This window comes from Mesocricetus auratus, unplaced genomic scaffold (assembly GCF_017639785.1).
Source record: "Mesocricetus auratus isolate SY011 unplaced genomic scaffold, BCM_Maur_2.0 Super-Scaffold_100004, whole genome shotgun sequence".
In the NCBI taxonomy this organism is placed as follows: Eukaryota; Metazoa; Chordata; class Mammalia; order Rodentia; family Cricetidae; genus Mesocricetus; species Mesocricetus auratus.
This window is the reverse complement of record NW_024429189.1, coordinates 112,244,064-112,258,698: the sequence shown is the minus strand read 5'-3', so window position 1 is coordinate 112,258,698 and position 14,635 is coordinate 112,244,064. Positions and strand designations below refer to the sequence as shown.

General features: G+C 41.3%; 1 protein-coding gene across 3 annotated transcripts in view; it reads right to left on the bottom strand.

Moving 5' to 3' along the window:
• Cfap61 (cilia and flagella associated protein 61) overlaps positions 1 to 14,635 on the bottom strand; it is a 287,339-nt gene that overhangs the window by 53,812 nt on the left and 218,892 nt on the right. For all 3 annotated transcript variants that reach the window (XM_040746434.1, XM_040746435.1, XM_040746436.1), the window contains 2 exons: positions 12,626 to 12,717; positions 4,804 to 5,009 (listed from right to left, as the gene is read on the bottom strand). In XM_040746434.1, coding sequence (XP_040602368.1) covers positions 4,804 to 5,009; positions 12,626 to 12,717 — 298 coding nt within the window. The remainder of the gene's footprint in view (positions 1 to 4,803; positions 5,010 to 12,625; positions 12,718 to 14,635) is intronic.

Here is a 14,635-nt window from a genome sequence, read left to right as displayed (position 1 = left end):
AGGGAAGACACTTCAAGATATAGGCATAGGCAAGGACTCTTTGAATAGGACTCCAGTTGCTCAGGAGACAATGCCCAAACCTGACAAGTGGGACCTCATGAAATCAGAAGTCCGCATGGCAAAGGAAAATATTAATGTAGCATAAAAACAGCACACTGAAGGGGAGTAAAATCTTTGTTACCTATATATCCTACTGAGGATTAATATCTAGAATATAGAAAGAGCTAGAAAACCTAAACAACAAGAAACAAATCAACTCAATAAATGTTAATAAAACAAACAATTCTCCAAACGTAAATACAAATGGCCAATAAACATATGAAAAAATGTTCAACCACACTAGCCACCAGAAAAATGCAAATTAAGGTAACACCGAGATTCCATCTTACCCAATCAGAATGACATTCTTTAAGACAAATGCTGACGACTCTGTAGACAAAAGAGAATTCTCACTATCAGTGGCTGTGTTTTCTGGTCTAGCCATAATGGAAGCCAGTACAAAGGTTTTTCTGTAATATGGTTCAGTTACTAGCACTCCTTGGTATTTACCCAAAGGAATCTAAGTCAGCATATCAGTCAAGTCCACAAAAGTTTGAAAAAGGGAAAATCTATGATTAAAGACTTTGATACTTTATAAAAAGAGGGATTACCTTTGAAAGCATTAGAAAACTTTTCTGATACATAAAATATTTCTAGAATGAAGCACTCCTTTTGGAAGAAAGAAAGAATCTATTAGTAATTTTAAAGTACTGAGTTGGGACAGAGGGTGTGCTTGGTATGCACAAGGCCATATGGTTCAATCTCCAGTGATTGAACACACACACACACACACACACACACACACACACACACACACACACACACACACGAATACACAGAGAACTTAGAAACACAGTCTTTAGAAAGATCTTTTGCTTAATAAAGGACACAAATAATATGGAAAATATCACACATTTAATAATGAACACATTATCTATAAGATAGGACTGAGCCAAAGTTGCCAGCCCTAACTACTCCTCAGTAATTTATGCTACATACCTTAGCCTGTGTACTAGGAGAAGAAAAACAAACAGAAATCACAAAGATTGGATAAGAATTGACATTATTTGCAATGAATACAATCTTATCTATGTGGAAAATCTAAAAGGATCTCTAGGTGACTTTTTTTTTAGTTAATGAAGGACTTCAGCAAATTTGCAGGACACAGAACTACAAAACAAAATTAGGGCATCCATTTATACCAGCAACAATCAACAAAAGTGATGCTCTGAATTTAATTATGTAATTAATCATTGTGAAAGAGAGATCACTAGAGCATGCAAGCATGCATGGGCAGTGGGTGTATGTCCGCATGCATGTGTAGAGGTCAGAGAACCCTTTGTAGAGTTGATTCTCTCCTACCTTTATGCAGGTTCCATGGATTGAACTCAGATCATCAGGCTTGCACAGCAAGTGCTTTACTCATTGAGCCTTCTCATCAGCCCAATAAAAATGGTGTTCATAACAACAATAAAATTATACAATACCTTTGGATGATGTCAGACAAAAACTGGGCAAGTCATTTATGAAGACAATTATAAAATTTTATTGATCCATGAAAGATGATCTGAATAAATTGATTGTTAACCTATGTTATAATGTTATAATCAGTATCTAAAAGGTCAATCCTTGCCTAATTAAGCAAGGAGTTAATGCACTGTCCTCCAAATCCTATGGATACTTTCATGGAACACAATGTGTTTATTATAAAACTTTTGGAAGAGTAAAGAAACAAAAATATCCAAGAGATACTTGAAGAAGGTATTAAGTGATTGCATTAAATTAAGAATATATATTAATTGCCACCATATAGAAAAGAGTGGTTTAAAAGCTGTAGAAGAAACATTCAAAATATGTGACCAACACAAGTTTGCATTCAGAGTATATCAGCCCTCTGGGGCATTTTTAAGAAGAAGAGGACCCATATGGTCACAAGGTACTATCATAAATGCCCTATGAACAAATAAAAAGGCATTTGGCTGCATCAGCCATCAGAGAAGGTAAAGCAAGTCCAGAAGATACATTTGTAGATGAATAAAATGGTCTAATTTTAAAGTCTGAGCATAACCATTGTATGATGGACAGACAGGCACTCTCCATGCAAGGTTGTGTAGACAGACATGATTACATTGGGAAAGTTTAAGTACAGGTTGCCAAGACTGCATTTACAGGGCTGTGACACTCTTAGAGAGATTCTATACATGAAGTATGCATTCAGTGGCCACAGAACTGTTTGTAACAGCACAAATAACTTAAGATAACAACCAGGAGGAAAATCCACGAATGAATAGTGACACAGTTAAACAATGAAAACTACAGTGCCAGGAGAACAAATGAGCTACAGTTATGTTCATGAGTTTAAGACACTTCTCTCACACAGAATACACAGAACATTGACTTTCTGTAGTAAACCATAGCTTCAACTCAAAAGGAGGCAAAACAAATTAATAATAATATTATTATTAATATTATTATACATATAATCATTTATACATAGGAAATCATTTATACATAAACATATAATACACAACACACACACATAAACATGCACGTACATAGGCACATAGACACACACAGATACACACACACACACACACACACACACACACACAATGTATGCATGTATGAAATAACAGCTAGTAAACCACAACCCTTGAATCAAATCTGGCCAGTGCCTGCTTTGGAATATGATGCTTCATTAAGCCATGATGTATGGCTTAATGTGCTTTCTTATTTTAAGAGAAAAGTTGAGAACTTCTGACAAAGACTATATTTGTTCCTACGTCATAAAGTCTCACAGGAAACAAAATAAATGACTAACCCTAGCTTCAAAATAGTGGCTGCCTTCCAAATGATAGTCTTGGTATGGCCACAGAAGGGCTTCCAATGCCTTGTAGTCAAGAATCATTCCTTAATATAGGTAGCAGACACATAGGTTTCCTGTATTATTTTCACTTCAAGCATACATGAATGTCTCATGTACCTTTTTTGCTTGCATGACACATTTTGTAATTAAAAATTTTTGGAATGGAAGGATTATGATATGGGCAGTTGCCCTATGGGTATCAAGGACACTCAAATCTTGTTTTATAGACTGTGTTATGTACTGGATCTGACACCATCTTGTTTTACAGAGAGAAAAAAGTTCCCCCGACCTTGCTACATAGCAGCTGCATTCAGAAGTGGCTTTCTGCTATAAAATGGCAGGCCTTCCTCAAAGCATCCGCATCCTGAATAATTTGAGACCTTATATTGTGCTATGATATTGGGGCCAATATCAAAGATGACAATTTTCACCAAACTGATCTAAGATTTGACACATTTTCCATCTAGTTCAGTGGTTTTTTTTCCATGAAACTTGACATATTTACCATAAAACTTGCTATAAGTTTTTATTCTATAAGTCTTTCACTTGCTTGGTTAGAGCTCTCCCAAGATATATATAAATATATATATACATATATATACATATACATATATATACATTATATATATGTGTGTGTGTGTCTGTGTGTGTGTGTGTCTGTGTGTGTGTGTGTGTGTGTGTGGTGTTACTGCAAAAAATATTGTTTCCCTGACTTCTATCTCACTCTGTCATTTTTATATTGGAAGGCTACTGATTTTTGCATGTTAATTTTATATTCTGCTACTTTGCTGAAAGGGTTTATCAGCAGCAGAATTTTCCTGGTGGAGTTTTTATGGTCATTTATCTTATCATCTGCAAATAAAGATAATTTTACTTCTTCTTTTCAATTTTGATCTTCTTCAGTTGCCTTACTGCTCTGTATAAGATTCCAAGTACTATATGGAGTAGGTATGGAGAGAGTGAACATTCTTGTCTTGTTACTGATTTTAGTGGGAATGCCTTGAATTTCTCTCCATTTAGGATGATGTTGGCTGTGGGCTTGTGGTAAATCACCTTTGTTATGTTGAAGTATGATTCTTGTATCCATAATCTCTCCAGGACTTTTATCATGAAGGGGTATTGGATTTTGTCAGAGGCCTTTTCTGTATCTAATGAGAAAAATCATGTGGTTTTTGTCTTTCAGTCCATTTATGTGTCAGATTACATTTATTAGTTTACATATGTTGAACCATCTCTGCATCTCTTGGATGAAGCCTATTGATCATGGTGGATGATCTTCTTGATGTGTCCTTGGATTCAGTTTGTAAGTATTTTTGCATCTATATTCATAAAGGATATTGGTCTGTAATTTTTCTTTCTTTGTTGTTTTTTTGTGTAGTTTAGGTATCAGTGTAACTGTGTAAAAGAGCTGTGTAACCTTGTAAATGTCTAAACTTATAAAAGAGCTGAAAAAGACTACAGTGTGGATTGCCAGGGCAGAAATTTTCTTACTGATATCCCTGATAAACAGTCATCCACATGTTGGAAGGAAAAAGGCTAGGATAGTAAGCAGCCCGTCCAGGTTCCTAATTGGACCAGGTTCTTCCACATCCTGACCTTCAACCTTTCTTTTAATTCAGGCCGCTGCTCTTAGCAGCCCCATGTGGAAAGGGACTGGAGTATCATCTCATCTCACACTTTCATGGCATCAACAGCATGTATTGTTGCCTCTGAGGTCCAGCCTTTGATCTCTAGCCAATGGTTGAGATCCATTATTCTGTGACAAAGCCATCTCATGTGCTCCAGCCTTTCTCGGTGATTCCTATTCTGCTCTCTGTTGCATCATAGCACACATCCCTCCAGCATGAAACGTCACACATAACATATATACCCACAGTTAAAGGCAATGTCCAACTTACCTGTAGAGATCTGGGATCATTTTGCCATAAAAACGAATAAACAGGTTGTTGAGGATTTGCTCATGCTGTCCAATCAGGCGGATGTAGTTGGAGACTGGGAAAGGCTCCTTTGAAAAGCATGTGATGGCCTCCACCAACTTATACTTGTTAATGTACAGCCGGAAGTACGTGCCATCTTTCGCATTCCCTGTTATTATTTCTGAACCCTGGGTGAGAACGAGAAATTGATCAAGAAAACAGTATTCAAAATGTTCCTTGACTTTAGGAACTTTATTTTAGCAGTGTTTTAATTTTTCAGGTATAATAGACAAGTTCTATCTTGTTGCAAATAACAGCTATTGACCAAACACAAAGGAAGACAACAATGCATCAGAAATGACATTTTTCATGACAAAATGTTCCTCAGCACATTTTTAAATTGTCATTACATTGCTCCACGCTTTTAAATTAGTTGCTAGGTGACAACCAAGTCTATAGTTCAATATTTCACCCAGTAAAGGAACAGGGTTCCTTTCCTATGATGTCTTTGAAGTGTCACATTTCATTCAACCATTTTAAAAGCAATATCCTGGTCAAAGTGATCATGAGAAATTTTATTTGTTTTAAAGAATATTTAAAAGAAACAAATAAAGGTGAAAACCTGCTGGTTAGGCTTGGGAAGAAGAGCTGGAGATGACAGTCAGGTCTCTAGTAACTCAGTTCCCAAGAGGAAGGTCTCAGGCCACATGCATACACCCCATACAGTCTGTGGATGACCTTTCAGTTTGTAGGTTGTTCAAGGTGTGGATTTTGCCTCTTGGAAACTGCTTAAAACTGCCACATGAACCAGATGATGAGGAAGAGTTCTGCTGTAATCCCATGTCATAACTACTTTTTCTATTTCAGCACTGATGACTACTGACTCCTCACCGGAGCTCTGTTCCATGTTGGCCTCAGTAGACAAATAGGCAGTGTTGGTGGAGGCTGAACTTGTACTTTGCCCCAAGACTCTGGATCTAGTTCACTATAGCACCAATAATGTCTTTTTGAGTACACAGAGTGAAGCTTTCACTCTGAATTTGAATGTGGCATTTAGAAGGCCACAGCAGATTCAACTCATTTTAATCCCAAACATTGACTTAATCCTGGATCCATTTGAGGGCTTTATTTTAGCAGGGACACATGTTGTGATGGCTAGTGTGGCTGTCAACTTGCCAGGATCTGAACCGACCTAGGAGACACTCCTCCAGGCATACCTGAGAGGGATCATTTACACTAGGTTAGCTCTTATATGAGGTGCTAATACCCACCCTAAAGTAGGCAGCCCCAGGCCCTGGGCTGGAGTCCTGGAAGGCACAGAAAGGAGAAGGTGAACTGAACAAGAGTACTGAGTGTTCTCTGCTTCCTGGCTGGGAACACAGTGTGAGCAGCTGCCTAAGTTCCTGCCAGAATGACTCCTATGCCATGATGAATTAAATCTTTAAACTTTGACCCAAGATAAATCCTTTCTACTTTAAGTTACTTTCATCAGGGCATTTTATCGCAGCAGCAGGAAAAGCAACTAAACCACAAGGTTTAACTTTATAGCTAAACGGAGGCAACTGAGGTATTATGGGGTCACATGGCACAGCCCTGGGGAGGACAGAGCCAACACCAGGAGACACATCTGGAGACAAGACCCTAGGCCAGCGCCAACACATGACGAACTGGGTATTTACAGGATGGGGATGACAGCAGCTTCAGCATTAGAAAGAAGCTGGGCAATGATACTTCAAAGAGGAGGCTAGTGGCCCAGTGTGAATACATTCACGGTAATAAGCTACATCAACAACACATGTTATATTTTGAAAATGTATCACAAGAAGGAACAGAAGCAGTCTACATTTTTGGTACCATCATTAAAATTTAAAAGTATGTGTGTGTGTGTGTGTGTGTGTGTGTGTGTATGTGTGTGCGTGTGTGTGTGTACGCACGCGGGTACATGTGGAGAAAAAAAATCAACTTCACACATTCTTCATGAGTCACCTATGTTGTTTTTCAAGATAGGGTCTCTCATTGGCCTGGAACTAGGCCGACTGGCCAGCAATCCCCCTGGAACGTTCCTGTCTTGGCCTCTGACTTTTGGATTATAATAAGCAAGTGCCAACAGGGCCAGCATTTTTACTGGAGTGCAGGTAAAGACTTCAGAGAGAGCAAGTGTGAGCCTATGCCACAGGGCATCGCTGCTCAGTTCACCTTTACACTCACTGTCACTTTTCTCTAGCCACACCTGCTCCTAGGCGTCTGTCATTCAGGTGTACTGCCTTGAGTCTCGACTGTCAATCCCTCTGCCTTCGGTGTGGGCATATGACAGCAGCTTCACTTGGACAGCTTGGAATACTAAGCACTATTTTAAAGCTGGGGTCCACATGGGTATGCAGACAGTAACCTCCGCTGTGTGCCTTTCCCAGAGAAAAAGCAGCCCATCTCAGTTTGTCATCAGCAGTTTTAGAGTTAGCCTCCTCACGCCTTGGCAGAAAGGGACAATTTCAGGAGGGAGCTGGAAAACCACAAGCAAGTGGGTGTTGAGAGAGAGGTCATTCCTCAGTAGAAGCGGTGCTAGGGATATTCCCGGTAAAGCTGCTTGGGCGTCCAGGCAGCACCTCCCCCACAGGAGCTCTAGTATAATAATGTTGGCTGCCAGCTTTCCTCCTGGGCTCACTGGAGAGCAGGGACAGCAATCTCACAGGGCCTGAGCTGCTGCCTCCTCCTCCTTAATCTCTTTATGCAGAGTGACTGAGGAAAGGGGGCCGAGGCAACAAAGAGACTACATTTGTGAGCTACCCAGAAGGGCCATGAGAAGGTGACTTTGCAGGGAGCATTCAGTTATTGAGGTCTTCTTTGTGTTCTGGACTCTACACCCTAGGCTGGGCATTTCAAGGTTGGGGGCACCTTTAGTTATTACAGCAGTGGGGATGTGATTAATTGCCAAGGAAACCTGGGGCTTGCTGGCCAGAGGCCAGCCAGAGTCTGAGCAGGACACACCATCCAACCTGTTGCATGAGGATGGTAGCCTTAAGACTGCTTCCAATGACATGTTTTGCTTTATTTTTTAATAACTGAATCTCCAAGGTGTCACACAAAGCTAAGCACACCTGCTACACAGCGACAAGGACTTGAAAAGGCTATTCATTCAACAACCATTCTAGAGAAAGTAACAGGGAGGTCTCACTGGTGAAGGATCTTAGCTATGGAAGGCAAGTTGTGTTAATTTTAATGAGCTTTGGCACGGTCTCAGCATAGCTGAGAGTGGGGTGGAACAGTCTGGAAACTTGAGTGCACTGAAATATTGCGCATCAATATTAAAAGGAATTCACATACAAACTGGCTTCTTGGCCACAGATTACCCTTTAGTGCTGGCCATTCCCACTGATACTTGCCCTGATTTTTTTTCTGATAACATAGATTAGAAAATCAATCTGGAATTCATGCCAAATGGAAGTCATGGGATTAATCAGCCTCAGTGTTAGAGAAACCAAGTCCCCAGCTCTCATGACAAACACATGATTTAAAATTTAATAGTATCCAAGGCAGAATTTGTTGTGACAAATTTCTTTACTTTGCGGCATGCAAGCCAACCAAGCATGTGGCCAGACCTGCAAATCAGCTCACTCTGGAGGTGTGGCCAGACCTGCAAATCAGCTCACTCTGGAGGTGTGGCCAGACCTGCAAATCAGCTCACTCTGGAGGTGTGGCCAGACCTGCAAATCAGCTCACTCTGGAGGTGTGGCCAGACCTGCAAATCAGCTCACTCTGGAGGTGTGGCCAGACCTGCAAATCAGCTCACTCTGGAGGTGTGGCCAGACCTGCAAATCAGCTCATTCTGGAGGTGTCGCCGGTCTTTTTTTTTTTTTTTTGGGCCGGGTTATATGACGAGCTCATGGATTACTGAAGTGGCGTCTAACTTCACTATTCCACTCACAGAGAACTAGGAAAGTCTAAGATTGGTCTGGACCGTATCTATTGTAAGATTAATAATTCAGTTTCCCTGGGGTGAAATACTGTTCAGTGGGGTACACTCTTGATCAGTTGCATATATTTAGGTGACTGCCTGACCATTTTGGCAACAATTTGGCATAAATTAATTCCCACTTCAAAAGATTGCCATGGATCCATCCTATATATATATTTTCTTAGGAAATAAAATGGAAAAATATGCTTAGATCTACTGCACTAATTAAGAAGGAAGCCCACCTGGCAAATGATTAATTAAAGCCAGGGGTCCTGTTCAAGTACTGTCATAGCACCAGCCAAAGAATCTAAATTGCACTGTTATTAGAATTCTCATTATCTAAAAGCCCTCTGTCTCTTCTAACTTGATGCACAGAGCTCAGAGCCGAGGTAGACACATGAAGGCTCTGGTTTGGTCTGGAATCAAGCCCCACATTTCCCAGCTCTTGTATGGATTGGGTGCATGTTGTTTCTCTCTGTGACAAAAAAAAGACAGCGTCTGAGAATATCAGACACCTGAGACGACGTGGAGGCTGGGCGAGACGGTGCTTGACTGCACTGTGGTAGGAGACTGCAAGTTTGAGGCCAACCCTTAAGCTAGATAGTAAGGCACCATCTACAAACAACAAACAGACTCCACCCCAAGTGGGAGAGGCCAAAGAAAATTAGAAAAAAAAGAAGAAAATACAATATCTGTCTTTCCCCCCAGAAGAAGGAAGTTTCATTACTATATGGAAGCAGGATTTACAAGAATTTACACCATTAACTGGCTACCTATTTTGCTCCAAGCAGTATAAATGAACAGTAATAATTTGCTCTGTACTGAAAGACCCCTACCCAGGGCCCCCCTAGGAAAAGAAAAGCAAGGCCAGGCCGTTGCCTAATGAAAGAAACCCAGACCAGGTGTCTCACCCTCAAAACAGGATGTCTGTGATCACTATAGCAGTCATGGGACCCGGATAATAATTGCTGAAGCGTGCTGGGAACTTTCATATGACAATACCAGGACACCTAGTCCTTGGCAACTACCCTTGCCCCCAGTTGTGTCTATGATCACCATAGTAGTCATGGGACCAGGATAATAATTGCTGAAGTATGCCTGGGTCTTTCATAAAGTAATACCAGGAAACTTAGTCCGTGGGAACTACCCCTTCCCCCAAGATGAGCCAATGAAATGCCTGTTACTTACGTAACCATTGAAACTCTATAAATATTGTACTCCCTGAAAGCCCGGTATGCTCTGCACCCGAGTTGCAGTAGCATCTGCAGGCGCCTGTGTACTCAATAAATCACCTCTTGCATTTGCAGCCAGTGGTCTGGCCCCGGTTCTTGGGCAGAGGGTTCGGTTCAGTGCCCGGCGCTTTGATGCCGAGGTTTTTCAGTACAAATGGTCAGTAATAACTTTAGGAATGAAGACAAGTGGAATGACTTATTCAAAGCATGAGATGTAAATGGAAGAGCTGGGACTTAGGTTCCTGGTGAGGGGGACCAATGACTAGTGACACTTAGAGTTCTCCCTTTCTAATAGCTGTGAAGGGTTTTACTAGTATATTCGGCTTATACCCGACTGAGCAGAACCCTCCACATGGCTAGTCCTCCCTCCAAGAAAATCTGAGAAATATCCTTATGTTAAGTTGGTCATGTCAGTAACTCTCAAAAACATTCAGATGATGATGGGAAAGGAGGATCTGCCTCAGTGAGGGAAAATCAAGTGTGAAACACAAGAAAGCGAGTCACCATTTGATAGAACCCAGTCTGGGACCATCTGCCCGAGGAGCCTCCTTGAGGAACTCTCCCACCCACAGCTCCCACCTCTCCCAGGTAGCCTCTCCGTGTAATTCATGGAGGGGAGGAAAACAGTTGGGCCTGGTGGCCACTCCTGATCCAAAGAATCTGCTGGCTCCAGTGTCACAAAGGTGGATGGCCATAGCCTGGTGGTATATTTAAACCTAACAATGATGGCTTACTGATTTTCAGTAGGTAAATGGATAAATAAACTGTGGTTCACCTAGACAATGGGATACACTCAGCACTTAGAGGAATGGGCTGCACAGCATGAAAAGACATGGAAGGAATTTAAGTATATACTACCAGCTAAAATAAGCCAATCTGAAGGCCACATACTGTGGTTCCAGTTATGTGACATGATGGTTAACGCTGATTGTCAGTTTGGTGGTGGTGGGGGGGAGGGTTAGAATCGGCACAGAAACAAAGCCCCCCGCATGTCTTGGAGCGAGCTTCTACATCAGGTTAGCTGAGGTTGGAAGACACACCCTAAACATGGGGTGGGCAGCATTCCATGGGCTGGGACCCTGTACTGTATATAAAGGAGAAAGCTAGCCACGCACGAACATCTCTTCCTCTCTGCTTTCTCAATGTGCATGCAATGTGACTACTGCCTCAAGTTCCTGCCTTCCCTGTCCTGAGGACTGTGTCCTCAAACTGTGGGCACAAATAAACCCTTCCTTCCATAAACCGTTTACTGTTAGGTGTCTGGTCACAGCAATAAGAAGAGTAACTAATACATTGGCGTCAATAAATAAAGGACACAGAGGGTGTTTTAGTAGGTGTCTGCATGGCACCGTGATGGTGGATGCACTGTCAAGATCCTCTAGAATCAGCCGGGCGTTGGTGGCGCACGCCTTTAATCCCAGCACTCGGGAGGCAGAGGCAGGCGGATCTCTGTGAGTTCGAGGCCAGGCTGGACCGACAGCCTCCAAAACAGAGAAACCCTGTCTCGTAAAAAAAAAAAAAAAAAGATCCTCTAGAACCTACAGCACCCAGGGTGGATCCTAATGAAAGCTATGGGATCTGCTGACAGCTATGCGCTGACGAAGGCCACCAGTTCTGATGACAGAGTCACTTTGGTGGGAAATGTAGATAGTTGGGGCAGGGGAATCTGACATGAGGGATGAGGAATAATGAGTATCCAGGAGATCACTGTAACTTTATCTTGAGTTTGTTATAAAATTAAAACTACTTTTTAAAAGTCTATGAAAGAAAACATATATTAAAGCAACACTAAACTTGATTATCTCATTATCTTTGGGAGTGAGAGATTGGGGGTCACTCGGCTGGGAACTCAAGGTCTCAGGGCTTTCAGTCAAGATCTTGGCTGGAGCTACAGTCATCTGAAGGCTTGAATGGTACCACAACACCTACTATAGCTGGTGTAGGCACCGATTATTTACCATACAGACCTTACCAAAGGGCTACCTGGGAAACCTGTCACTGTCTCATCCAATTATCTGAAAAGTTATATTATTGTTGTGATGTTGATACAGCATTGGGAATCACACTATTATCTCCACAACATCCTGCAGGCTACACCAGTCAGCTCTGCTCCCATTAGTAGTGGACCACATGATGGTGTAAGGAGCAAAGACTCTAGGGGCCATTTTATTTTATTTTATTTCTCAATATATGTTTTTATTTAAATTAGAAACATGAATGTTTCACATGTCAGTCCCAGCTCCCTCTCCCACCTCTCCTCCCTTGTCCCTCCACCAGCCTCCAGCCCTCCACCCAATCCCCACATCATTCCCCAGGGAGGGTGAGGCCCTCCTTGGGGGGAGATCTCTAAAATCTGTCATTTCATCTTGGGCAGGACCTAGGCCCTTCCCCATGTGTCCAGGCTGAGAGAGCATCCCTCTATTTGGAATGGGCTCCCAAAGCTCATTCATAAACCATGGTAAACAGTGATCTATTACCCAAGGCCTCTAGGGGCCATTTTAAATGTTGGCATGCACAGTGAGAGTATGATGTGTGAACCAATGACTTTGTCAAAAATTTACCTTCCCCTAAACTAAATATTATGCCCAGAAGTAAAGTAAAACTCAAGATCAACACTTACAAAATCAGGCTGTGACCTTTGAACATCCAAGGGACTTGGGATGGCAGGTTTGGCAATATGCAGATAATAGTAAGACCCAGGAAGAATGCCACCTAGAGGAAATGGCAAGTATCCACATCAGAAATGAACTATTGGTTTATATTTCATCAAAGAACAGAGATGACTACAATGTGTGGACTTATGAAACTTCAGCCAAAGTATGGCCAATTAGGAAAGAAGGCCTTGGGGTGGTTGAACTTTATTTAGTTAAATCAATATGATGGAACTAGTATACCATTTAATATAGCTATCCATGCAAGATATGCAAAGATGCACCCCATTGATTTCTCACACCTCCCTGTACTCTAACCTGTAGATAGAGGTTTCTGCCTGGCCAGATATTCATTTCTATATCACTAAACCACCACCACCTTACAAGACCAAGAGCTCCAGAATGCTGTCATAGTGTTCCCATTTCCCATACTCTTCCAAATAACCAAAAATGCTAAAAACCATATTTTATATGGAAAATTAGCAAAGTTCCTATCTTAACACCTTAGAAAATAATTATTATAAAGTCCTTAATATTTTGGAGATAATCTTGAACCTGACCAAGCTCTAATCTTTGAGGCCCCTCCATTCTCTTACCTGCCTGGGTTACTCCCTAAGGTCCTACTAAGAGAAGAGGAGCAGAACCTCTCTAAAATATCTCCTTAGAGAGAGGAAGGCAGTGGTGGGGTGTGGGCTTTGGTATTCTTGACCTGGTATTCCATTTACTAGATCAGGTTTCATAAATACCTTCAGGCCTTATGCATGCATGCTTCAATCTATGAACCTCCCAGAACTGAACATCAAATTTTGTAAATATGTGTGTTTTTCTGGTGGGAAGGTCCATAAACATTTTAAAACAGTTTTAAAATAGCTCTTTTCTCTTTGTCTTTTTCTTCCAACATCAAAAGCCAACAACCTGTCTTTGTCTTCCATGGGTAGCCTGAAGTGACCTATAAAATGGTTCATTCCTCTCTTGACTCAGAAAATCCTATTAAATCAGGCAGATCAAGAGGTTCATGTCCTCATGTTCACTTTGGAATACCCATGAAACTACCCGGGACACCAAAGGTATGAAAATTCTAAAAGCCACCATCTGAAGGATGTCATCTTGAAGGAGCAATGTGCTCCAAACTGGCAGTATAATGGTAGAGTCAGTAAGATGTGTTACATTTGTTTGTGCTGTGGAACATTTGTTTAATGATGCAAAGATGTGTTGCATTCTTTCATGTTGCATTTGTTTAACTCTGTGAAGTTGTGTTACTTTGCCTGTCTAAAATACCTGATCTGTCTAGTAGAAAGTTGAATGGCCAATGGCAAGGCAAGGAAAAGGATAAGCAGGGCTGACAGGCAAAGAGAATAAAGAGGAGGAGAAATCTGGGAGAAGAAGATCAAGGAGTGAGAAAAGAATGAACCAGCTACCCAGTCAGACACAGAATAAGAAGGAAAGAAAAGATACATAGAAATAGAGAAAGGTAAAAACCCAGAGGCAATAGGTACATGGGATAATTTAAATTAAGAAGAGCTGGTAAGAAAAAAGCCAAGCTAAAGCCAGGCATTCATAATAAAGACTAAAACTCCATATGTTTTATTTGGGAGCTGGATGATGGGCCCCCAAAAGAGCCAAAGAATAAAAAACATCAACTACATGCGCCCAAACCAAATACTAGGGCTGGAAACAAGATTGATGGCCCCAAGAGAGAGTTGAATCCCTTCTGTACATGCTTAAAGCTGCAGAGAGTAATGCTGACCTTAGATGTAGATTCTCTAGTCATTGTCTCAAGTCAACAAGAACATATCCAACCTAAGACATGCCTTTGAACTTGCATTAACCTATACGTGAGCTCCCCATGCCATATTGAGATGATCACCATTGAAAAGGAACAAATTGTCTCTAAGCAGGAAGAGAAGGTTGTACAGATAAGAAAAAGATACTGCAGAAGACAATGGAGAAACAAAAGGTGCAGGAATAAATTAAGCATA